This window comes from Maylandia zebra, linkage group LG5, assembly GCF_041146795.1.
Source record: "Maylandia zebra isolate NMK-2024a linkage group LG5, Mzebra_GT3a, whole genome shotgun sequence".
In the NCBI taxonomy this organism is placed as follows: Eukaryota; Metazoa; Chordata; class Actinopteri; order Cichliformes; family Cichlidae; genus Maylandia; species Maylandia zebra.
The window spans coordinates 36,305,127-36,329,077 of record NC_135171.1 but is presented as its reverse complement, the minus strand read 5'-3'; the positions used below and the strand labels follow the sequence as shown (position 1 = coordinate 36,329,077).

Here is a 23,951-nt window from a genome sequence, read left to right as displayed (position 1 = left end):
TTGATACAAGAAATTCATCTTCCTAATATTTATCCACAAACTTCCACTTGTGTATAAAAAATGTTAGTCTACTATTCGAATGACTGTGCAATCAGAACAAGTCAAACACCATTTTGCATATTTTTTTTAAATATATTCATCTGCCCCATGACCTGGACCACAGTGGTGGTTAAACACAGAAGTGGTTAATTCAACCACTCCGAGTGTCAATGTGCTGTAATATTGTTACCTGTTAAATATTCAACAGTCAACATACTTAAAAAAAAAAAAAAAAAAAAAGAAAAGAAAAAAGTTTTATGCATTTTTTTTACATTAATCTGCACAGGAGTAGCTACACTGCAAGTGTATGGGTGTACAACCAGTAAGGGAATAGAGGTGAAGTCAAGTGAAACATCCTACACAATTAAATGAAGAAAAACTGGTATGTGGCGGTGGAGGTGTGGCCTGAATGAATGTACTCATCAGGGCGACGAGGGATCACTTACATCAGACAAGTCTTTTTTTTTTTTCCTACCTGCGGTGCTGACGACATGAAATGGGAAAAACAGCCACATGGTTCACACATGAGTACATTAAAAATGACAGTATTTTGTCTGTTTACATTTCAATCTGTATCTTAAAGACACCATGTATAAAATCATTTTCTGGGCCACACACTGGAATTACTGCAGATAATTTACACCACGCTGCCAACATACACACTACCACAGGTTGAAGGCTGGACAGTGGGAAGAAAAATAAATAAATTAAAAAAAGAAATCATAATATGAGTTTTGGGTCTGTTTATTCAATCCTGTTTATAAAAAAATATTAAGACCTACTGACCTAATGATCTTTTAAAATGTGCTTACTTTCACTGGCTACGTCTTTGTTTCTGGTGTCATTCACTTGTAGAACTACATTCTAAGTAAAAGGGGGAAAAAGTAAAGTCTTTTTATAATGGCAACAAAATTATTAAAACGTGAATGTGAATATAATTCCTCAGCAAAGTAAATTTGTTTTAAATACAAAATATATTTTTAGTTTTCTTTTCTTTTTAGCAGAACAGAGCAGTTTTAATTTCTATACCTTACCACAAGTAAAATAAATAACAAACTCTTAGTACTGACCATTGATATCACGTGTGTAATTACTTTGGGACTGTTCGGAATTGATTACCTCTGTTAAGGGTTCTTTAATTAATTTAACTCATTTGTTAGACTGGTTCCAAAGATTTTATTTAAGTGATACTTTACCTAAAATAAACTATATCTGTCAGCAGACAACATTTTGAAAAGTCATGAAATACAATACAACTGTACAAATCTGAAAGCCATACGCCCTATAAAACTAGGGGCACTTGCTATCATAATTCAGATCTTATTTCACATCTTGCCAGCAACTTAAGAAGTTCTATTGCTAGAATAAGTCACTTTTCTTTTGATTAAACTTCGGAGTATATTTACATAAACTGCCTTAGCCACAGATAAATTTGTTAAGAATCAGAATAGTCATTAATCCTTTTTGTTGTATTGTGGTATCATAACATCAACACACACACAAAAATATACAATTTTTTAAAAACCTTTTTGTTTCCTAATAAATGTGCCACATTTTATCTATTTTGTGGGAGAGAAAACAAAAGGTGGTTGCCTCAGAAACCCAGCATCAGCACATGTAATACTTTGCTCTGGGCAATTAGCAGAGATCAGTTACCATCTCATGGAAATTGTTCATTGACATTCCACGTCATCAGTAACAAGTTAATTATCAGGAAAAGCCCGTCATGTTCCCTGACTGACAAAAGTGCTGAGCGTCCACACTTAAATCTGATTTCATACAGCACAGTATGGGAAGGTAATCTTTTCTCAAATCACAACCACATTAATTTCACCAAATATGTCACCAACTTCATATTGGAATTGAAATCAACACTAAATGGTAAATATTATCAAAGTGTTATAAAAATGATCAAACAGCTTTGACTCTTATCTGGAAAAATGTTTCCTACAAAACAATTGCACATAAAAATACCACATCTTTCAAGAACAATCAAAGCATCTTACTGCTCACACAACAATGTGCAAAGGTACTCAGCATCTTAACTCATTAAATTTTTAAGAAATAAACCTGTCAAAATAAGATAAAGCTATCATTATGTTTTGCAAAAAGTGTTAAAGAAACTGTATAAGTGCTACGGGAGTCTTTACAGTCTGTCAGTCAGCGATTTGGGGGGGGGATCCATTTCATTCATAAAAAATAGGAAAGATTCAAAGCCATGTGTGAACCTCTGATGTTGTTTTTAACATATCAACTTCCATCCTTTAAGACAAAATGCACAAATATGGTTCTTCATGCTCATGCATAGAACCAGAAAGTGTCTCATAAGTTTCTACTGCATATTCACACATGTAGATGTAGAAACTGCAGTCGGTCTTCATACAAGTGCAAACACGACAATGCAAGAAAGGCCCCGCCTCCATCGCCTGACAGTGGATTAGGAATGAACTGATCACCTCTTACTACAGGAAAGAGGTGAAACCAGGTTAAGAGGATTTTTAAGGTCTCGTTTGAAGCAAACTAATTTTTAACAATACAGCTTTTTCTTTATGAATATGCAATTGTGACAAACTATAAGAAGGAATAATAAGTTCTTCCACCAGATCATAAGCAGCTTCTGACTACAAAGACAATCTGCTGGAAAGTGCTCTTGTCTGAAATGGATATGGCTCCTCCAAGTCCACCGCCATCACCACCATCCTATACGTTTGCACTTATAGTTTTACTCCTGCCCGAATCCTTCTGTTTCCTCTATGGCAAACATGAGTTTCTCCTTCAGCTGTTCGTAGCTCTTATAAGGAGGGAGGTCCAGACGATTAAAGCTACATAAAACAAGAAGACAGAAACAGAGGGTGGCCAGAAGTGCTCTATTAGTATTAAGTTAACATTTTCTTTCTAGGTCATTCATAATGATGACAAGTGTGTTGTGTTTGCATTTATAAATGATAACATTTGTTCAGCTGCAGTAATGTCCCACGGTACTGCGCACAGCGAAGACATCTGCTAAATAAACACTTAACGAGCAACAATGTATTCTCACATAGCATTATATAACAACAAACACCAACATCTCAGGCTAAAAATAAAGGAACGCTTGCAACGGTTGAATCAGAAATGACTAATAGGGTTTGGTCATGAAAGTTTAATCCCACATTAAGCCGGATATGACACGAGGTTTAACACATGAACTGAAGAAACCTGTACAAATGTAGAATTACTGGTCTTACCATGTGTGGCTTCGTGGAAGCCAGTTTTCTTTTCCAACTTTCTCAATGCAAAACTTCTGTGGACCATTGCTTCCTATATTGATCAAAAATAAGGATAAAGAGATTAAATATGATTTTGATATCACATACTGGTTTATACTACTGTACAAATGTCATGTGTCTGTTCGCTGTTAATACCCATTAGATCAGCGAAGCCGCCCACGGGAAGACGACAGGTTCCTGTGACAAACTGCAGAAGTCTCATCCTTTTTTCGTTGTCCATCTCCTTCACAAACTGTTAACAGACAGTTTTGTGTTAACACCAGTATCAGGCTGATATCCGTACATTACAGTGATACTAATTTTCCATTTGTTGTTTTTCAGTTGGAAAAAGAAATATTCACACTGAATTAAGCAGCTACAGCTGATTCAAAAACATATATATATATATATATATATATATATATTTTTTTTTTAAAGTACCAACCTGCCAGAACCACATTATCTGCTTGCTAGTTCGGGCATAATGTCTATAGATTGCGTTTCTCTGCCAGTCCACCAAGTCTATCTCCTGCATACCGCACAGCATCACCTACAGACAAGAAGGGGACATTTTATAAATAAGCCCAACATTCATGTTAGTATTTATTTTCTCTAATTTTTTAAATCCATATTGTTACAGAATCCCTGTAGTATTTAAAGGACCAGTGCTACCTCAAACACTTGTAAAGGTTATAGAGAATCATCTATTGACTTCAGTACCTCTAATTCTCTAGCATCAAAGTACTGAAGGTATTGCTGTGGAAGAACTTCATTGAAGCCCTCAAAGAAAGCCTGTGTCTGCTCCTCCACACCTCTGGATAGCCTCCACTCTGCCACTAACCTGCATAGAGATGACATAATGAAATATTAATAAATTAATATTAACACACTTTAGAGATGTCAAGTGCTTCTTAAAAATGAATGTTTTCAAGGAAAACAGAATTATTTAGTTTAAACATGACATGTCCGAATTCAGTGTATTTAAATGTTACGCTTGTTTACCACATTATGTTATGGAGCATGTAAAAGTAGCAAATGAATATGGACGGTAGGTAAGAAGTTGTACCTGATGTATTCCTCTTTATTTTCTTCAGTTACTAGAATGTTCCCTCCATCTGGTTTAAGCTCATGTGTGGTGACCTCCCCAAGTATCTCCTTGTCAACGGAGAAGAACATTTCCAGACCGCACTCCTCTATATTATTGTCCCTACAAGCAAGACAATGACAGTTACCGTCATTACTGACAATGTTTAAAAAACAAAAGAAGTTAGCTATTATGTCTGCTCTAAAGGTCACTATAGAATCCTATACATTTCCACAGTGAGTGACAAATTACGGGAACATAAATCATTTACTCAAATAATGCACATGACCCAATTTGTCCTCTCAAACTCTTCATTTGTGTGCATAGGTTATCAAAACCTAGTATCTAACAATATGCAAACATATTTAGGAAATGAAAATATTTTTTTTTAAAGCAGCCAGAAGTCTATGTATATATCCACAAATTTTGGTCCACTTATAACAACCCAACAAATGTAAAATACATCAAAGTCTTCGACACCATCCACCACAAGTATAACTCAATTATCACATGTACATCAGAAACTTACTTGATCCAGATGAGTGAATTATAGAATTCTGGATCTATGGACTCCAGGTCTTTCAGACCCAGAGGTTTGTTCAGAATACGTTTGTAAAAGGGCAGCGAGAAACCTGTGTCGATAAATTTGCCATGGAACAAGGCCTGGAGAGACATAAAATGGAAAGGTTTTGTATGCAAATTAAAAAACAACAACAGATAAACAGAAGACATTTATCTCATATTTGAGATTTGTAATTTTATGGGAGAAAGTCAAACATATTATTCTGTAAGGCACTTCTATCTCTTTTTGAAATTTAATTCAATAATTAGATTTGAGATCTAATCATTGTGATTAAATTGCAATAAAAGACAAAAGCATAAAATATTGCATGATTCACATAAAGTAATTAATGTGTTACACAATGTAATAATATACAGGGTGGGCCATTTATATGGATACACCGTAATAACATGGGAATGGTTGGTGATATTAAAGTCCTGTTTGTGGCACATTAGTATATGTGAGGGGGCAAACTCCTCAAGATGGGTGGTGACCATGGTAGCCATGTAGAAGTCGGCCATCTTGGATACAACTTTTGCTTTTTCAATAGGAAGAGGGCCAAAACAATGGTGTGCTTGGTTTCAACGTAACTCACGAAATAATAAAGTTACGTTGAAACCAAGCACACCATTGTTTTTCTTGTGACATTACCAATAAGTCTGATGTGTCACATGGCCCTCTTCCTATTGGAAAAACAAAAGTTGTATCCAAGATGACCGACTTCTACATAGCCACCATGGTCACCACCCATCTTGAGGAGTTTGCCCCCTCACATATACTAATGTGCCACAAACAGGACTTTAATATCACCAACCATTCCCATTTTATTACGGCGTATCCATATAAATGGCCCACCCTGTAGTATGGCATAATAATATGGTAGGATATAGCAATGGCAGACCAGATTAATCATGCACATACATTTAGTTTCAAAACTAATGATTTAAACTTATTAGTAACAACTGAGAGATGGTGCGCATACCATAGCAATAAATCGCCCAATGAACTTGAAGTACTTAAGGTGATCCGGGTTGATGTAAGAGGCAGGGTTGATCTGAAGACAGTAGTTGTCCTTGCCAGCATACTCAAACAAACAGTACATTGGATTCAGCACCTCATGAGACAGCAAGAAGAACCATTCCCTGAAAATAAGCACAAGTGGTCAAACTAGTTGAGTGGGGTAGTTCTTTTTAAACTAGATTTTAATGACAAAATCACGAGTTTTTACTGTTTGTGTTGTTATTTTAGCAACAGGGTGGTGCAGCTTTTACTTTGAGATTACCTGGCCACACCTCCATAGTCCAAGCCTTCCTCACCAGGGAAAATTATCCAAAGTCTACGCCTAAGATCTTGTGGGTGGAAACTCATGATCTAAGAATGAATTAATTACACATCTCAAGCACTGAAAAGACAATGTTATTAAATATAGAAATGTGGTGAGAAGACAGTACAACCAATTAAAACAATTACCTGTTGAAATGAATCCTCAAACAAAGTTTTGCGTGAAACTGTAATTTTAATGTGCTGAGGCATCGACAGTTGCTAAGAGGAAACAAAAAATGTAAACGATGTAAATAATTGATTTTAAAAACTCTGTCCACTAGCAAAATCATTTACACTTTACTTTGCATTTACGTAATTAAAAACAAGAAGAACATAACAGCATATGTAGTAAAACAGTATGATATGCTGAAAGCACGTACCTGACACCAGAATCTGAAGTATTGCACTTTGGCTTTGAAGTCCCTGACATAAGTTATCTGTGGCCCATTCTCACTACAAAAAAGACCACATTAAATTATTGTCAAATAAAAGTATCAAAATACATTTTGATAACAAGTGCTTATATTCATCTCTGGACATTCTGAGCATCCTGTTTGTTTTCTTTAGCAACACCCAGGCTTTGTGGTCATGATCACTTGAGATTATAAGGCTCATTTGATTTTACACCAATCGCTGATTTAAATATATTCAGGCGTGCACTAATCAATATTCTCGACATTTGCAATTTAGTGTGGAAAGAGTTAGATAAGCAAACATATACAAATTTTGTAAAAATTAATGAGACACACCTGTCCCATTTAAATTGAACTCTGTTCATCCCCCCCTCCCCCCTTTCATGATGCTTGTTCATGCAAATGTAAGCACTGTAACACACCCAGGTACGGACCAGAACACAGAACAGAGACCATTGGAGTAGGTCTCAGTCAAACTCCCGAGTTGTTTGCTTATGTTGAGAATGACCTCAATTATAATTATAAATACGTATATAAAAACAACCAAAGACTTTTTTGATTCACAGGCTACAGAAGCTTTTAACGTGCAGTTGTGTCTGTCTCCATTAAATGAATCTGATCCCCCTCGTGTTAGCACAAGATACCAAAACTTACAGTGAGGATTTCCCTGTGCGAGGGTCAATGTAGGTTGTTGTTCGCCTATTGTGATCTACAAAGTAGGGAATACCATCCACAGTGAACCTCATCTCCCAACCCTCAGGCAGAGGCTTGTCATTCAGCAGCCTGGATAAAGTTAAGTAAGCACAGAGAAATGCAACCATTAAAAGAAATCATTTTAAAAGAAACATAAAATGTATATTTTAAGTTAAATGAATAAAAAATAATAAATGGAATCAAAGATTTAAAAACTCGTCCTTAAAAGCAGGGTTTCCTCCGTACTACTTAACTGTGATTAGCTGGTTACAAAAAAAGCATTTAGACAGAAACCCTTCCCTTTGTGTATCCATAAACCATAAATTTAAGAGCAGTTAGTGGTCAACAGCAAAGATTTTCTGAAGGAACTATCCAATTCCAAATCTGTCAAAGATGTCAGAATCCAGTCATTATGTTCTACACATTTAATCCAGTTTCACAGTTGCCAGATCATCTGCATGCAATTTCTGTGCCACTGTTGACCTGTTCCAAACTCCAAGCTCCTAAGAGGTTAGGACAGTTTTTCAGGGAGTCCTGCAATGGAAAGAATTAACCTTCTACATCAAATTGATGGCTGAAACACAGACCTAAAATGTGTCACTCAGAAATTTGGGCCTGCCAAAAACAAAGTGACATTCCTTTCACTTGTCATTTTATTCTAGACATATCAGCGCTCCCTACTGTCAAGAACACAAAATACACTCACCCTTGGGTCCTTGGGTCTTCCCACTGTGTCCTGCGAGTTGGGTGATGGACAAAATACACTCTACCATTGGTGTCAGTTCTCTTTTCTTGTGAAGGAGAAAATCAACACATTTCATTTATTTATCATGTCAGTAACATCAGCTAAAACATTTTTGTAATCTCACTGATACTTACCCCATCCGTGAGGCAGAGGTCCTAGTGGGTCAAACTCTTTACTGGCTGTGGCTGCAAACTGGTCTTGCAGCTGAGCCAGAAAGAAAACGTTACAAATGTCAAGTCTGCAAAAACATCTGTAAAAACTATTTTTGTCACGGTCTGTTTAAACACAGTTTAGACTTAAAATCAGAGAAGAAACTGACCCAAGAGCATTTGTATGTTTATTTCCATCGGGTGCTTAAAGCTTTTTAGTCACGAGACTTAAAACATGCTATCTGGACTTTACAAACTCATGCAACCTTACTTGAGCTCCTTTCACACTCGAGAGCTACATCAGACCTCAAAGTCTGCACTGTCACTTCATTTTAAAGAGAAAGATGTTCCAAAATGTTTCCAAGACACAATTATTGCAATATATTGTTCAGCATGAAATATGCAAATTACACAGTAGAAGTGGAAAGCTGAAACCTTAAGTGCTTATTCATTAGACTGCAGGTGTTTAGTACTTAAAAGTTAAAGTTTTTTTTTTATTTATAAATTTGAATTTAAGACGTAGAAGGACTGTGCAGTATAATTTTTGTATGTGGTAAAAGTACACCATATACAAATGATTTTATAGATCAAAAACCATGCGTAGATGGGCTCTTTAAGCAAATCAAAAGAAATACATCTTCAAACTGTTCTTCATGTGTAGTCTGAAGCACATTCAGTGACTGCTCTCACCCCATATATGAATCTCTGGTTAAATTGCTGCATGGCTCCCTGAAGCTGGCTACGCTGGTGCTGCCATTCCTCGTAGTTACGCACTGACTCCTGTGTGGGTCTTTGCCATGTAGTAGTTCGGGTTATGTGGTCAACATAATAAACTCTACCCATTGGATCCACTCTGCGCTCCCATCTGCATAAAAGGAGAGCAAAAAAAAAAAAAAAAGTTGTTTATTTTGCCAAGGATTTCTTTCTAGATATTAAAAACTCCCACAGAGAACACATTACCACATAGTAAAAGTGATTATAAACAGTGTGACATAGATAATTATATGCCACTGAATACACAATATTCAAACTACATATATATCTGTAGTATAAAAAAAATAAAGATGTTTGGCACCCTGAAGGCAAAGGCTCAGGCCTATCCCAGGTTGTTCTTTTCTCAATGTGATCCACATAGTATACCCGTCCATTCTGGTCAACTCTTTGCTCCCACCTGCAGAAGAAATACAAATTAAATAAACAGATTGAAAATAAGCTTAAATGAGGGGCCTATAAAACAAAATGCAGAAAGCATTGCTCTTTACCCTGGGGGCAAGGGACCATTGTTTATGGGAGCCACCCTGGGAATTGTTGCTGAGGCACTGGCCCCTTGTTTAGGAACACTTGCTGTCTGTGAGGAACTTGATGTTGCCGCCCTTGCATTTGATTCATTCTGCTGATCTGAACACCCACTAGCTGATGCCTGAGAGGAACCATCGGAAGCTGGGCCTTCGCTGAGTTCACTAGGAGAAGAACTGCTAGAAGAGGCTATGAAATGAGCAAGAACAAGAGCAGGGAACCTTTAAGTCTGTGAAAAAAAATGTTCTTTCTATTTTCAAAGGTGTATTTGTTTTCAAAAGCGTAGTGACTTTAATACTGACTGAAGTCAGTATTCAGTGCTTTAGCTAGTATATAAAAGAATAATGGTATATTAGACATGAGGGAGATTGAAATCACTCATGTGATGTATATGTAAGCCATTTAATCTTTGATGTCTTATAGTTTTCCTACATGGTGAAGCTGCTGGTTTCTGTCGCATAGGAGGGGGCGGTTGAGTAGGTCCAGAAGGAAGTGATGCAGTGGAGCCCCCTGGAGACCGTGAGGGAGAACTTGTACCATTGACAGCATGCACATTTGGTACAATGACCCATTCATCCAAGTCACTTGAAGGTGATGAGCCTCCGCTTGACCTACAAGTACAAAATACTTAATATTTGAGTAGTTTTCCAAGACCAAAGATTTAAAATGTTTATTTAATCTTACAAAACCAATGTCCAAATATTTTAATGCAATAGTATCTTAAGATCATTAATTAAAGATTTACTAGACCTGTCACCAGTATCTCCATTTTGCCGCGTATTTCCATTTGGAAGAGCAGCTAGCAAGCCATAAAAACAAAAATAAAAAATAAAAATCAAAGTAAAAGACAAATGTTTAATGTGACATTCAAAAATGTATGTGTAACTCCCAAGTTCTCAAATGCTTGGGTGCAAATGTAGTCACTAATGCAGGTAGATATAAAGGTTACAAGTAATGCCAAGGTCTTGTCAGGGCACAGAACACTGATAAGCATTTACAACCTGGCAGCAGTTTCCACCTTGTTACCTCATTGCTATCAAATTCATTAATAATGACCAACATGGTAACAAGCTAAATTTATTCTGCAATTCTATTCATTTTCAAATTACAGATTATGAACATTCCTGTTCTAAAATTGCAAATGTGTCCCACATAGTATACTGGGTTTGTGTGAGCGTGGTCTCTCACCTTGTTCTCTCTCTGCCAAGCCAAAGGTTTCTGGGTCTACCTGCATGCCATCCAGACAGACTGACAAGTCACCTACAAGATCCTGGGGGTCTCTGTCAGAGCACAGCTGCAGTGTCTGCACGACCTCACATACTTAAGGGGGACAGAATACATGTCAAGTTTTAAGCAGGCACTGTAATTACAAGACAAGAGAACACATACGATACCATAACACAAAAGAATAAAAGCAATTATTAACGATGTCCTGGTTTAATTAAAAACTGCTCCTACAAGCACATTGTTCTCCTAGTAACATTTATTACTAAAATAAACAAATACTGAAGAACAATTTCCTAAGGGGTCTCTGATTGTTATTAATCACCTGATTTTTAAAGCAACGTTTACTTTTTTAGCCCAAACTGTGACAGTGTGAAAAGAGCAGAGCTGAAAAACTCCAGTCACATGGAATGCCTCAAAAACCATGTGCAACAAGAATCTCATTCAGTGCTTTAAAAATCACAGACAAGTAGCTCTTACAGGGAATGTAGACCAGACTGTAATGTCACTGTAATGCTATGCACACTGACCAGGTCTGAGGTCCAATCACCACTTAGGAAAATGAACTTACATTTCATGTCATTGGCCTTAAGGGTCTTGCTGATTTCCAATGTAGCTAGACCCAATAGAATGTCTGACTTGAGTGTCTGATGGCTCCAAACACGAAATATCAGTTTGCTGAACGGCGTCACAATTCTGTAGAAAGGTGAGAAATTTTCAGCATACAGCACCAACCAATACGATACAACAGCAGAGAAATAACTGAGGTAATCTGTACAGCTTCTTAGCTTTTGTTTGAAACTCATCAAGCATTGATACTTTTTGTTTTGTTTTTCCCGCCTCCAAGTACAGAGGAAATCCAATTAATAAGTCTATGATGATTTTAATCCTCCATTATATCTTACATTACATTTACTGTCTACAATTGCAACATTCTGCTAAAATATGGACCTAAACAAATTTTCACAGTTGTACTCACACTGTGAGAGCCTGCTTCCATTTAGGGCTGTGTGTGTTGTTGCATTTCTCAGTCCTCTTTGACTGGCCATCCACTGCTATTTCAACATATGGACTTGGACCAAACCAGGTCTTTTTGTTTTCCTTCAGCTTAGCTGAAAGCACTGGAAAAATAAAAATTCTAGTCATGGAAAACCAAGATTTTAAAACCACTTCCTGTAGCCCCATGCATCCTGAGCTCAACAGCAGTCAGTTTATTTACAACCAGCTTTAAGGTATTTTTTAAGATCAAGGGATTCATCAAAATCTAGGTTTCCATGACAGATGTTAAGCATATTAATAATGATAAAAGAAAACCCCGTTAAGAATTTATCACAGTCCTCTACTGGTTTTTGTTAAATGATGAGCATACAAATTTTGCAAAAACAATAACTTACCAGTAACTTGCAACTGGGCCTTCATGGTTCATCCATAACATTAGAGCCTAAGTGGCAACAACAAATGAACCTCCAATCAATGTTATCACATATAACTTAATACTTAAAGAGTGAAAAATATAACCTGATTTATAGTCAACTGTGAGTAAGCAATCTAAATAAAACAAAGAGATACTTGAGACAGATTCTGGTATCTGGGATCATTTTTTGTTGACTCAAAGATAACATGTTATCTCAATTATCACTCTGGTTAAATATTTAAATTGACTGTGGTTTACAATACACAAATAAACAAATTGAGCTATACCCTCACTAGCTTCTTAGCACACAGGCCCAGGGAAATCATTCATAACTGCTGTCCAAATCTGTCACTCATCTGGTAGAGCTTGTAAATCAGCAAACCGCATTGCTATGTGTGCTAGACAGTCAATTTTAGTAATCGACAGTCAATTTTAGTAATCAAAACAGAGCCTGAACTAAATAATGGTTGGTCAGTATAAAAAAAAAATCTATTGGCATACATATTGTTCAATGTTGAGGTTTGAGATATTGGTACTGAGAAACTGAGGTTGTATGGAGTAAAATGATTTCTGCTTGTTAGTTTGTGAGGTTTTATATATATAAACAGAAGGGAAACGAGACGGAGGATATCAGTCAGTAAACTGATATCTGATCTCGTTGCGCATTAGGCTCAATTTTCTCACAGGTTAGCAGTAATGTTAGCCAACAGAAGATTAGTTATTAAGACAGCGTTAAACACTAGACTCTAGTAGAGTTTCCGTTTAAGCTGTCACATCACCATCACTAGCCAGCTTGTAAACTGTTTCATAACTGTAACGAAGGCGGACAAGTTCAAGAACCTGGAACTTTGCACACCGATATCCCGATCAAGGCTTTAGCTAACCATGCATTAAACCCACGCTCGAAATGCTAACACCACTTTCACTCATTCGACTATTTAGAGGAGGAATAATCAAAGCTGTTCCTTGGAAGAACTCTAAGTGACCATACCTGATTAAAGAAGAAGATAAAGAGTGACAAAAACTTTAGTTTCAGCTATGTCTGAATGATGACAGGTAAGATAACAACATCAGCTCAGACCAGTGATCCGCTAGCTTGAACAAGTCCAGGTTTTCCGGTACAAGTTTTTCATAATAAAGCATTGGAGAAAAAGGCTTATTATCTATATAATCTGATTATCTATATAAGTTATAAGCAACATTAGGCGTCAGACCATGTTAATTTTTATTATAACGTTATACACATTAAAAACAAAAAGACAAAAATAAAACAGCACGATGCACCAGACTATATTTGTCTTGGTATTTTTGTCCCCCAGCTTTCTGCTATTATAAGTCTGGACTAGAGTAGTTTTGTCATTTGATTTCTGTCTGCAGTATTAGTAGATGTAGCCTATAGGCAAGCTTTTATTTTGAAGGGATGTTGAAGCTGCTGACATCGCGATAAAAAAAGATAAAACAATCGTATAATTTAACAAGATACAAGATACGTTTATGTTCCTTTAAATTTTACATTGTTTGGCAGTACATACTAAAATATATGGTTTTATTTATGAAATTATTCAGACATTTACTCGATGGCCAAAGTGTGGACACGCCCACGTGTGACATCCGTCTTTTTAGTCCCGTGACACGGCTGTAATTGTTAGCAGTCAGCAAGAAACGCCGCGGTGTGGTAAATGATATGTTATTTGTTCTATGAGCAGTCACTTTCGCCATTAATATAACGTCTGCTGAAGCACGATGTTATCTCGTCTATTGAAGGAGCACCAGGCGAAGCAAAATGAGCGGAAGGAGCTGCAGGGTGTGTGATAACAAAAATCGATAGTGATAGCCGCCAGTGCTAACCATTGCTAAAAAACAAAGCTCTCTTTGACTTAGGATGTCCCAGCACCACACAGTGCTACAGTCCGGTGTTGATTGATTGTAGTAATGTCTTTTTTCTCTCACAGAGAAACGCAGACGTGAAGCAATTGCTGCAGCCACTTGTTTGACAGAAGCCCTGGTAGACCACCTCAACGTTGGGTATGACGGTGATTCCTTTCTTTTTTCTTTTTGCTTATTTCTTGCTGTTCATTTTGGTTTGGTAGTATTTAAGGAATGCTCAGTCATCCAGGTAAGTAAATCTCCAAAAGTTGATTCTGTTGATCTGGACGTAGCGTTTTTAGTGGGAGTAACGTTTCGCCACTCTTCCAAGTGACTTCTTCAGTCTCAGTTTACTGCAGGTTTCCCCAATCGTATAAACAGTACATTTGCATAATGATCGAAACTAACACCACTGAAGGAACAATGCGCTGGGAGGTCAGTTCCATTGATCAACAACCACTGATCAAAGCCCATTGATCAATGGCCATGAGTACCATTCACATAGAGTTGGGGAATGGCTGCAATCACAGCACTGTAAGATGCCAAGAGATGTACCCTTAGACCCCCTTCTCGATTCAGAGATGGTCTTTGCCTTTTCACGTAAATGGCCTCCTTGACTACGCGCTCAAACCAGCGTTCCTCCCTGTCCAGGATGTGTACATCCTCATCATTGACACTACAGGCCACTAGACTGTAGTGTCTAGTAAATAGACTGCGGAGGTAGCTTTTCTGTGTTGTGCCATCTGCTTCGCCTGAGGTTGTTTGGTTTCCCCGATGTATAAGTCCTGGCAATCCTCCTGGCACTTAACAGCGTACACTATGTTACTCTTGTTTGCGTCGGGCGACCTGATCCTTGGGGTGGACCAATTTTTGTCACATCGTGTTTTGGGGTTTAAAAGCCACAGGAGACACGGTGTTTAGCAAAAATGTGTCTTGATACTCCTGAAACATACAGAATCCCTACAGGTTTTTGCTTAGGCCAAAACGCGCTGCGCCAAAAATTGGTCCACCCCCAGGATCGGGTCCAAAACTCATCCAGGTTTCGTCACTTGGATGAGTGACAAAACGTTTCTCCCCCTGAAAATGCTATGTTCAGATGAACAGAATCAACCTTTGGAGGTCCCACAGAAAGGTACATTTCACGCAATCTCTCTGGAATATTGGACATCTGTGTCCTGCACCAATTGTATTATTTACTTTTAAGTGTTGCTCTGAAAGCTGTACTTGTTTCAGCACCAGTAATTATTGATTTTCTTTTTTACATTGCAAATTTAGTCAATGGAAAGTAAGCAAGTTGTGAAAAATCTCTGAGCCCAATATTAACTTTCCACATGTTGTGTTGTTTACAACCAGTATTCAAAATCTAAAGATATTTAATGTAAAATGACAATAAAGTTAGAGAATATGTTACATTAAATATTTTTTTGCTTATTTAAAGTCAAGTGTAAACAATTTTAAAAGTATCTTGATTTTAGTGTGATGTTAATAGCTAGTAATTATTTATTATTTGTATCCCACTAATTAATAATAATTTTTCGACTGATTACTTCGTATATGGTATGTCAGTGCCAGGCTGACAAAAGGCTTTCACACACATCAGATTTTAGTCATACTGTTTCTCCAGGCTTTCACATTACTGACACCTTCTTCGGACCAAATTAATCAAACAGTTTATTCTTAACAGGATGGACATCGCCTAATATTTAACACAGCCAAAAACAGTATGCTGAAATTATTAACAATGTATTGTGAAAGATGTGATGAAACCAGGACAATCAGCTTAAGAGACTCAGAGTGGGATGCAAAGACCATTATTGTTGTGCTGCTCCTGCATGAAAAAGATTAGCCACCAGACCAAAATCCTTCTGGGACAAAGAGAGATTTTTACTATATTGAGTAACAGTGTATGGTTTCAGTGTATTGAAATTGAAGCGGCTATATGTATTATAATGCCCTAAACCTCATTATTTTGTTCTGTTTCATTTTAGAGTTGCACAGGCATATGTAAACCAGCGAAAGCTTGACCATGAGGTTAAGACTCTCCAAGTGCAGGCAAGCCAGTTCTCCAAACAAACTGCTCAGTGGATCAGTATGGTGGAGGGTTTCAATCAAGCATTAAAGGTAGGTTAAAAGGAAATGGCTGTCGTCTGTCATCATCTCAAATCTACCATATCAGTCTTGAACACAGTCATGTTGCAAAGTGATTTTGCAGCAAACATCAGCATTTTTTCAAGGTCAGTTAGGATGAAAATGTTAAAAGAACGTTATGATATTTAATAATATTGTACTTGTAATGATAATTTGTTTGACATGTTTTTTTGTCAGTATAATTTTTATCCAAAAATTCCCTAAAAGACATCCCCTTAAGTGTGTCAGCAGGCTAACTTCTAGCTGCAGTTCTTTGTGCAAGTGTGAGGAGTAAAACACATTAAAACTGTAACACTAGACGCTGGAGCAAATAAAGTACTATTGTAACCTTGTGTTAAATAACGTCAGGAGTACATACAAACAAAACTGTTTATGCCCAGAAGACAGTGGAGATTATTGTGGACTTCAGGAAGCACACAGCCCCACTCCCCCCCATCATCCTGACTGACACCCCCATCACCTCTGTGGACTCATTCCGCTTCCTGGGTACCACCATCACCCAGGACCTGAAGTGGGAGCCCACCATCACCTCCGTCATCAAGAAAGCCCAGCAGAGGATGTACTTCCTGAGGCAGCTGAAGAAATTCAACCTGCCAACACGGACGATGATGCAGTTCTACACCGCAATCATCGAGTCCATCCTCACCTCCTCCATCACCGTGTGGTACACTGGAGCCACTATCAGGGACAAACAGAGACTGCAGCGTGTTGTGCGCTCTGCTGAGAAGGTGATTGGCTGCAGACTCCCATCTCTGCAGGACCTGTACACCTCCAGGACATTGCGGCGTGCAGCTCGGATCTCAGCTGACCCTTCTCACCCTGGACACAGTCTGTTTGACCTGCTCCCCTCAGGCAGGAGGCTCCGGTCCATTCGCACCAGAACCTCTCGCCATAAGAACAGTTTCTTCCCCTCTGCTGTTGGACACATGAACAATAACCATATGACTGTTCCCACCACTAACACATGACCCTACGCTGTGTTCACTGCATCATTCCATGTTTGGCACTGATCACCACCTGCACTCATGTATATATCTTTCAACGTAGCACTCTTAATTCTTATTCTCATGTATATATCTCATGTATAGCTCATGCACATATCTTTCTACGTAGCACTTTTAATTCTTATCCCTACTTTTATTTTTTCATGTCTATTTAAGTGCTATTTATGACACTGTTTGCACTGAAGCACCGCAGCAATTTCCTAATGTTGTAAACCTGCTCAACATTTGGCAATAAACCCCTTTCTGATTCTGATTCTGATCTTCCAAAGATCTGCGCTCTCTGTTGTGCACTGGCAGTTCCAGGTCAACACATCGCACTTGTGTAAAATACAAACTGGATCATGATTGGCTTAGGAGTTATTTGTGACATCACCAAGGAATTGCTTGTACAAACACATTTTAATTAGGGACTTAATCTGAGCTCAACACACTTTTCCCCTTTTGAAAAAGAATCCAAAAAACACATTTTGGGAATTAAAGACGGCTGATAGTGGGTTATATTTGTACATTAACAAGGTTGTGAATACTAATTTTTTCATGCTCTCATTTAAACAGGAAATTGGAGATGTAGAAAACTGGGCACGCAGTATTGAGATGGACATGAGGACAATAGCAACAGCGCTGGAGTATGTACACAAGGGTCAGCTTCAGTCTGCTTGCTCATAAACCATGAACATGTACGTGCTGGACATTTGCAAGTGAAACTGAATACACTGGAATAACATTTAAATCTACTTGAGTTGACCCCTATCAGCGAATATGTGTTTTGCCTTTGTCAGCAGTTTATTTGCATGTCTGCACTCCCCTCTAAGTTTGCCAGGGCAGCTCAGATGAACATCAGAATTCTGCTGCTTTAACAATTAAATGCACATGTGCAGAAATTGTTATGTTGTTGTGTTAGCAGCAGTGTTGGAGGTGCTTACAGATCAAGGTTGCAACAACCTAAATAACAGTAGATAAATATTTAGAATAGAATAGTTCATGTACAAATGGGGAGGGGGGGGTGCAAAGAGTCACCTGTGGCCCTACTTTTTCTGAAACAGGAGAATCTGGCGATGGCCTCCAGGGGTGGAAGAGGAATCATTTTTGGGGCAGTGTTAATTACCCTTTGCATAGCCTTCCTATTCTCAGTTGTGGTCCTTGCGTACCTGATGAGTGGTAGAAGGCCAGCAGCAGCTCCCGGTCCTGGTTATTCTTCCTCAGGACATAGTCGTGTGCACACGCCATACATACAGTAGGGGGCTAAGAACACAGCCCTGCAGGGATCCTGTCACTCCATGTGGTGAGTGACAGTAGGCGATAGAGGTGGGGGCCGAGTCAGACAAATTGGTTCACTACATTGCCTGATTTGTTGAATAAAAGAGGAAAAAGTAACATTGTTGTAAAGATTCAGTTTACCCCTTTGCAATAGGTTAAAGAAGCCACAGACATAATAAACACCGGTTACCTTTATTTAGTATATCCAAAAAAAGCATTTTGTTTTATGGCTTTCTTTTCTGTGGCTGATACCTGAACGATGGATGGATTTCAGATGTTGTTAATGATGGAAAAATATTTTAATAAAGTTTAAAAATCTTCACTTGTGTTTTCTTCTTATAAAAAATGTGTTAATTGAACAGTTGTTACATATAAAGAAATTGGGAACAAGGAAATGTGAATATTTGTATAAAGTACCTCATTTAAGAAAGAAAAGCCTGTAGGCTGCTTTTTAAGGAGATACGTTGTCAGGAGGTTCATATGCACAGCAGATGTCAGTGTTGGGTAAGCACAGATTAAATCTTTACAACACAACTGGAGAACAAGTGAGAGTTAAAGGCTGTGAGGGTTGCAAGTGGGCAGTTTCCTTCAAAATTACTTCAGGATCAAGAATTGTTTTTTTTTTTTTTTTGTTTTTTTGGCTTCCCAAAGAGACCTTAGCATTTATGGACTTGCAACTATTGCAACAAGTTTTGATATAAATATAGTAAGTGGATAAATACCTGCCTGGCTAAGGTGCTTGGACAGTTTGTGGAATGTGTGACGTGTCAGTGAGTGTGGCTTGTGAGTTCCCTAATCGTATTACAGGCAAGAAATTTACCACACGAGACTGCTCTTAATCTAATTTTAATGTAAAAAAAAAAAAAGGTTGGATGTATTTGTTCTTTTTCCACCGGCCCAAAAATTACGCAGGTCATAGAGACTGTTAAAAGAATACTGTATGAGCTTTATTACTGATATAACTGTCAGGTGAACTGAGGCAGTCACAGATTGTACTCATGCTTGGTCCTACAGGATTATCACAATTTGTATAAATACTCTTAAAACACAAAGTATTCATGCCGCTATAAACTAGGAACCTTCAGGCTTTGAAAATATATACTGTATACACTTTGTGGTGCACCATTTGAAAGGACCTGACGTAACATGTTAAAATGTCTTTAAGAAGATCTTGAAATCCAAGTGCACGTCACAGAAAAGGGTTTTTGTTTGTTTCGTTCCCACCACCTTTTTTTTAAACACACCAACCAAATGGTTACGCGTTGCTGGATTACCAGTAGCGGGCTAGTCTAAAGGGATAAACAACAGGGATAAAGCTTCTGTCCAACCAGCTGAACTAAGACAGGAGAATAACCAGAAAGGGAACGGGAAGAGGAGCGACAACGTGTGGAGCGCCATCACTTCCCAAAAGATAAAAAGGTAGGACAACACAGTTTTGTGTTTTACTCACCACTTCAGTTTAATCAAAGAAAGTAATTAGTTTAAATGTGAATATTAAAAACTCAAGATATGCAGAAATGGACTTTTGAGTTTTATCTGATTATAAATTTACACTGATTGAGATTTAAACAGTTATTAGCAAATTTAGTAAACCACATGTCATAAAAAACAAGAAAACATTTTAGAAATCTGTCAAAAACCAGTTAAAAACAAAAAAGATATGTTGTCATTTGCTATTAGGCTAATAGCAAACTGATTTCATGGTTTTGTACCCAAATTTGAAATGGAACACTAGAGAAGTCCCTGAGAAGTCACAAAATTAATCAAGCATTTAGTATTCAGTTGGAAAATTACTGTAATTTGGCATCAAAAATAATAATGTGGTTTATTTTTTTTTTCTGCTTTTTTTGTAAAACAGCAAATTTGAACATTTGTGGTTAACCAAAATAATTATATTCTAGCATTAAAAATATTACGGTGAAAGAGCTTGTACACACTGGTGGAATAACGATTACAGAAACATAAGAAATCAATTTGGTAATTACCAATATTGTTAATTTAGGGCAGCTGTAGCATAAACCTTGCACTGACATCTCTCTCTTTCTGAGAGAGTGTTCTGGTTCAGAAAATGTAATTATAACTCTACTTGCTAACTTAATTTATCCCAAATGTAACAAGATTTTAACAAGTATTAGTTTTTCCACACAATAAATATTTTGGATACCTTAAGCCACAGAAGTTTTTTTGTTACAATAATAAGCCTGCAGACTAATTAGTTTTCAGCAATCCCAAGCAGATCCGTTACGGGTATTAAAATTATGCTTCAAAAACATGTCTTCGTCCCCCCCACTCACTGGGTTTTACTCCATCACAAATGCCTTTTCTTTCTTCCTTAAGAGTATTATCCAAAGATTTATCACATGCCCAGAGCAGCCAAAGCAGTTTTGCATTAGGGGCACCCTTCAATTATGGCTCTCACTGAACAAATTCATTGTGTCAAATAGCTGTCAAAAAGATGAAATAAAACAATATAAAGCTTCAATAAAAACCTAATTATTGTGGAATTGAGACAAAATCGGTTTTGCAACATTCCTGAAACGTATCAATGTATTTCTGATTTACATTCTCTTCTCTGAAAACTGTATTTGAGAGCTTCCCATGTCAGTACATACTAACATGTTATTTCAGCAGGCATCAAGTTCTCACAGTGACTGAAAAACTACTTCTAGTCCTGAAGACATCATGGATACACAGTTTGTGTATGACCTTTTAGGGTAAGAAATACCAAAACTAAACTTTGACTTCTTGATTTCTTTGCTACCTGTAGTCATACCTTACCATACTCACGGATGCAGATGTGACAGTCAAATACTTAACATTCTTATTACATATTATTTGATCTCTTTTAGGGAAAATGCTTGGTTATACATTTCTGCTACCTTCATTGTGTTGTGGATTGTCGGGTGGCTCTACAGAGACAGCTTGGAGATTGAGGATTTCAAAAATAAGTATGTCTTTGTTACTGGCTGTGACACGGGGTTTGGAAACCTGCTGTGTAAGAAACTGGATCGTAAAGGTTTCCGTGTACTAGCTGGCTGTCTCACAGAAAAGGGAGCTGATGATCTGAAAAGAGTGGCAGGGCCTTATCTGAAGACTGTCCTGCTGGATGTGACCAGTCAGGATAGCATTGAAAAAGCAATGGAGTGGACCAAGCAAGAGGTTGGCGATAAGGGTGAGAGATGATTTCCTACAGTTACATATACGATTGTAGGACATTATTAGATCACACAAGGCACGCCTGTAAACAAAACACAGCATCATGTTTTCCTTGTTTTGTCTTTTTATTTGCTTTGTAGGACTTTGGGGTCTTGTGAACAATGCTGGACGTTCATTACCCATGGGTCCATCCGAGTGGATGAAAGTGGAGGATTTCCACAGCACACTGAAAGTAAACATGAATGGAGTGATTGCCATGACAATGACCTTCCTGCCCCTCATCAAACAGGCTCGTGGTCGTATTGTAAATGTAGCATCAGTGCTTGGTAGAGTGGCAGCAAATGGTGGTGGATACTGCATTTCCAAGTTTGCAGTAGAATCTTTCTCTGACTGCCTCAGGTAAGACTCATTTAAAGGGCTGCTGCAACCATATATATTAGCTTAAGGACCCAGTTGGTACTCGTTTCTTATTTAGAAAGACAGACAGTGTATCATAATTAGAAAGTTAGCATGGGTGATACAGTTTTATTACATTTTCAGTGATAAAAAAGACCATCAGTAAATTACAGAGTGCACTAAAAATGCACACCATCTAACCAATTGTACAAATAGACCTAATTTGGCCACAGCGTGCCTCAGAGAAGGATTTTTGGTTCTGAGGCCAAACGGGGGGAAATGTTTGTTGCCCTCACTGACTCACATAGCTACATTAACTCTCTTTTTCTGCCAGGTAGTTGATTATGTTTTCATTAATGACAATGAAAAGCTTGCAGCCTGTGTTATAGAGCTAGCACTGAAACCATCTAAATCTATAAACCTGAATATTAGTTGGTAAGTGGAAACTCAAGACTTTACTAATGTTCAGTAGGTCATTCAACAGTATTTGATAGTAATAGAATACAATGTATCAGTTATAAACAATTGATAAGAACTCATTTGCACTCTCAGAAAATCAAGAAAGCCCGCACTGTAAGGGAATACTAATGACAAGTAGAGATTTTTAGACTCATTTTTTGGCTTAAATGCAGATGGCCAATCCATTTGGCCATTTGATTGGCCTTTCTACCAATCCAAATATTTTTATTAATATCTCACAAATAAATTGTAAAGCAGATATAAAGCAGGACATGTGTGAATGGTGACCTGTTAGAAAGTGGTGCTCAAAATTAGATGAGGTTTTGTTATTGCTATGAAAAAGCAACACACAGAGCATATCTGTGTTTCCAGGAGAGACATCCACTACTTTGGAATTAAGGTATGTATCGTTGAGCCCGGGTTTTTCAAGACTGCAGTAACGAGCCTCGAACCCATTGAGAGGGAGCTCCATCGCCTGTGGAACCAACTCAGCCCTGAAGTAAAGGCCAGCTATGGAGACAAATACCTTGATAAATGTAAGTACAATGGGCCGTGGACCATCTGAAGCATTTTATTGATGCAGAATAGGTCAATTGTGTCACATTCTTACTGATTTTTTTTGACTCGTTTTTGTTTGTTTGTTTGTTTGTTTTTTGCTTTGATACACTAGGAATGAAATGTAACTGTTAATTTTAGATATAAAAAGTCACCTATTGAGAAGTGACTTCCAAGATTCATACATAACATGTTAATCCAAAAATATCTTTGCGTGCTTTTAAAAAAAATGAAGTATAAAAATAAATCATTGAACATCAGATAAGAATGAAGGATTCTTGGAAATTGCAAGTTTACTGTGGCTTAAAAAAATCACAAATTACTCTCTGGTCACGATACATAATTCTCTTTTTAAGATGTCAATATACAGCGTTTGATCATGAATGCCGTCTGCGACTCTGACCTCACTAAAGTGACCAACTGCATGGAGCACGCTCTCTCTGCTGCCTACCCTCGCACCAGATACAGTGCTGGCTGGGATGCCAAGCTTGTCTGGATCCCCCTCTCTTACATGCCTTCCTTTGTAGTTGATATTGCACTGAAGCTCGTGCTTCCACGTCCTTCAAAGAGCGTCTGATTTGGGATGACCTACTTTATGTCATTTTGACGCAATAAGGAGGCTGACATTAAAAAAGTTTTTTTTTCTTGATCTATTTTCCTTATCAGAGTTGGCCATGCGATGATAATACGACAACTTTAGAAATTACTGTTATTATATTTATAAGTGTATACCATAGAAAAGTCTTTTTCCTCTGTAATGTCTCTTTGACACTTCTAGACAACACAAAAATACTCATACAGTTTACCGTATGCATATTATTCTGTTTGTTGGGTGTTTTAACGCTATTATTTAATGTGCTTGTTATGGATGTTGTTCACCATGGAAGCCTAAATAAAGAACATTTTAATATTAAGAAACT

The 23,951-nt window shown here is 37.6% G+C and overlaps 3 protein-coding genes across 4 annotated transcripts; 2 read left to right on the top strand and 1 right to left on the bottom strand.

The window, feature by feature from the left end:
- Nucleotides 1–1,493: 1,493 nt before the first annotated feature.
- On the bottom strand, nucleotides 1,494–13,307 carry itcha (itchy E3 ubiquitin protein ligase a). The gene is made up of 24 exons (XM_004547629.3): nucleotides 13,182–13,307; nucleotides 12,171–12,217; nucleotides 11,756–11,897; nucleotides 11,348–11,472; nucleotides 10,741–10,872; nucleotides 10,303–10,351; nucleotides 9,985–10,163; nucleotides 9,519–9,741; nucleotides 9,332–9,427; nucleotides 8,947–9,121; nucleotides 8,242–8,311; nucleotides 8,069–8,153; nucleotides 7,324–7,452; nucleotides 6,637–6,709; nucleotides 6,404–6,475; nucleotides 6,216–6,304; nucleotides 5,916–6,075; nucleotides 4,901–5,034; nucleotides 4,354–4,494; nucleotides 4,008–4,128; nucleotides 3,733–3,837; nucleotides 3,444–3,540; nucleotides 3,267–3,339; nucleotides 1,494–2,861 (listed from the first exon to the last, which is right to left on the bottom strand). The coding sequence occupies exons 2-24, from the start codon at nucleotides 12,193–12,195 to the stop codon at nucleotides 2,762–2,764; spliced, it is 2,595 nt and encodes an 864-aa protein (XP_004547686.2). The 5' UTR covers nucleotides 12,196–12,217; nucleotides 13,182–13,307; the 3' UTR covers nucleotides 1,494–2,761.
- A 404-nt stretch (nucleotides 13,308–13,711) lies between these two features.
- bloc1s1 (biogenesis of lysosomal organelles complex-1, subunit 1) lies at nucleotides 13,712–18,787 on the top strand. The gene is made up of 4 exons (XM_004547628.5): nucleotides 13,712–13,994; nucleotides 14,143–14,215; nucleotides 16,045–16,177; nucleotides 17,764–18,787. The coding sequence occupies exons 1-4, from the start codon at nucleotides 13,934–13,936 to the stop codon at nucleotides 17,872–17,874; spliced, it is 378 nt and encodes a 125-aa protein (XP_004547685.1). The 5' UTR covers nucleotides 13,712–13,933; the 3' UTR covers nucleotides 17,875–18,787.
- Nucleotides 18,788–19,772: 985 nt separating this feature from the next.
- On the top strand, nucleotides 19,773–23,950 carry rdh5 (retinol dehydrogenase 5 (11-cis/9-cis)). Of its 2 annotated transcripts, none has more exons than XM_023155083.2 (6): nucleotides 19,773–19,884; nucleotides 21,097–21,179; nucleotides 21,315–21,637; nucleotides 21,762–22,020; nucleotides 22,849–23,012; nucleotides 23,388–23,950. In XM_023155083.2, the coding sequence occupies exons 2-6, from the start codon at nucleotides 21,148–21,150 to the stop codon at nucleotides 23,606–23,608; spliced, it is 999 nt and encodes a 332-aa protein (XP_023010851.1). In that variant the 5' UTR covers nucleotides 19,773–19,884; nucleotides 21,097–21,147; the 3' UTR covers nucleotides 23,609–23,950. The 2 variants fall into 2 exon arrangements, with proteins under 2 accessions (XP_023010851.1, XP_004547683.1); XM_004547626.3 differs by having other exon boundaries at nucleotides 21,094–21,179.
- Nucleotide 23,951: the final 1 nt, after the last annotated feature.

Excerpts from the sequence above, each read along its gene's own strand:
- itcha (XM_004547629.3), bottom strand. The coding sequence starts at position 12,195 with ATGAAGGCCCAGTTGCAAGTTACTG. Across the intron at positions 7,453-8,068 it reads GAAGACCCAAGGACCCAAGG|GCTGCTGAATGACAAGCCTC; the intron begins GTGAGTGTATTT and ends AACTTTATCCAG. Across the intron at positions 6,476-6,636 it reads ACTTCAGATTCTGGTGTCAG|CAACTGTCGATGCCTCAGCA; the intron begins GTACGTGCTTTC and ends GTTTCCTCTTAG.
- bloc1s1 (XM_004547628.5), top strand. The coding sequence starts at position 13,934 with ATGTTATCTCGTCTATTGAAGGAGCACCAGGCGAAGCAAAATGAGCGG. Across the intron at positions 13,995-14,142 it reads TGAGCGGAAGGAGCTGCAGG|AGAAACGCAGACGTGAAGCA; the intron begins GTGTGTGATAAC and ends TTTCTCTCACAG. Across the intron at positions 14,216-16,044 it reads GTAGACCACCTCAACGTTGG|AGTTGCACAGGCATATGTAA; the intron begins GTATGACGGTGA and ends GTTTCATTTTAG.
- rdh5 (XM_023155083.2), top strand. The coding sequence starts at position 21,148 with ATGGATACACAGTTTGTGTATGACCTTTTAGG. Across the intron at positions 21,638-21,761 it reads GCAAGAGGTTGGCGATAAGG|GACTTTGGGGTCTTGTGAAC; the intron begins GTGAGAGATGAT and ends TTTGCTTTGTAG. Across the intron at positions 22,021-22,848 it reads TCTTTCTCTGACTGCCTCAG|GAGAGACATCCACTACTTTG; the intron begins GTAAGACTCATT and ends CTGTGTTTCCAG.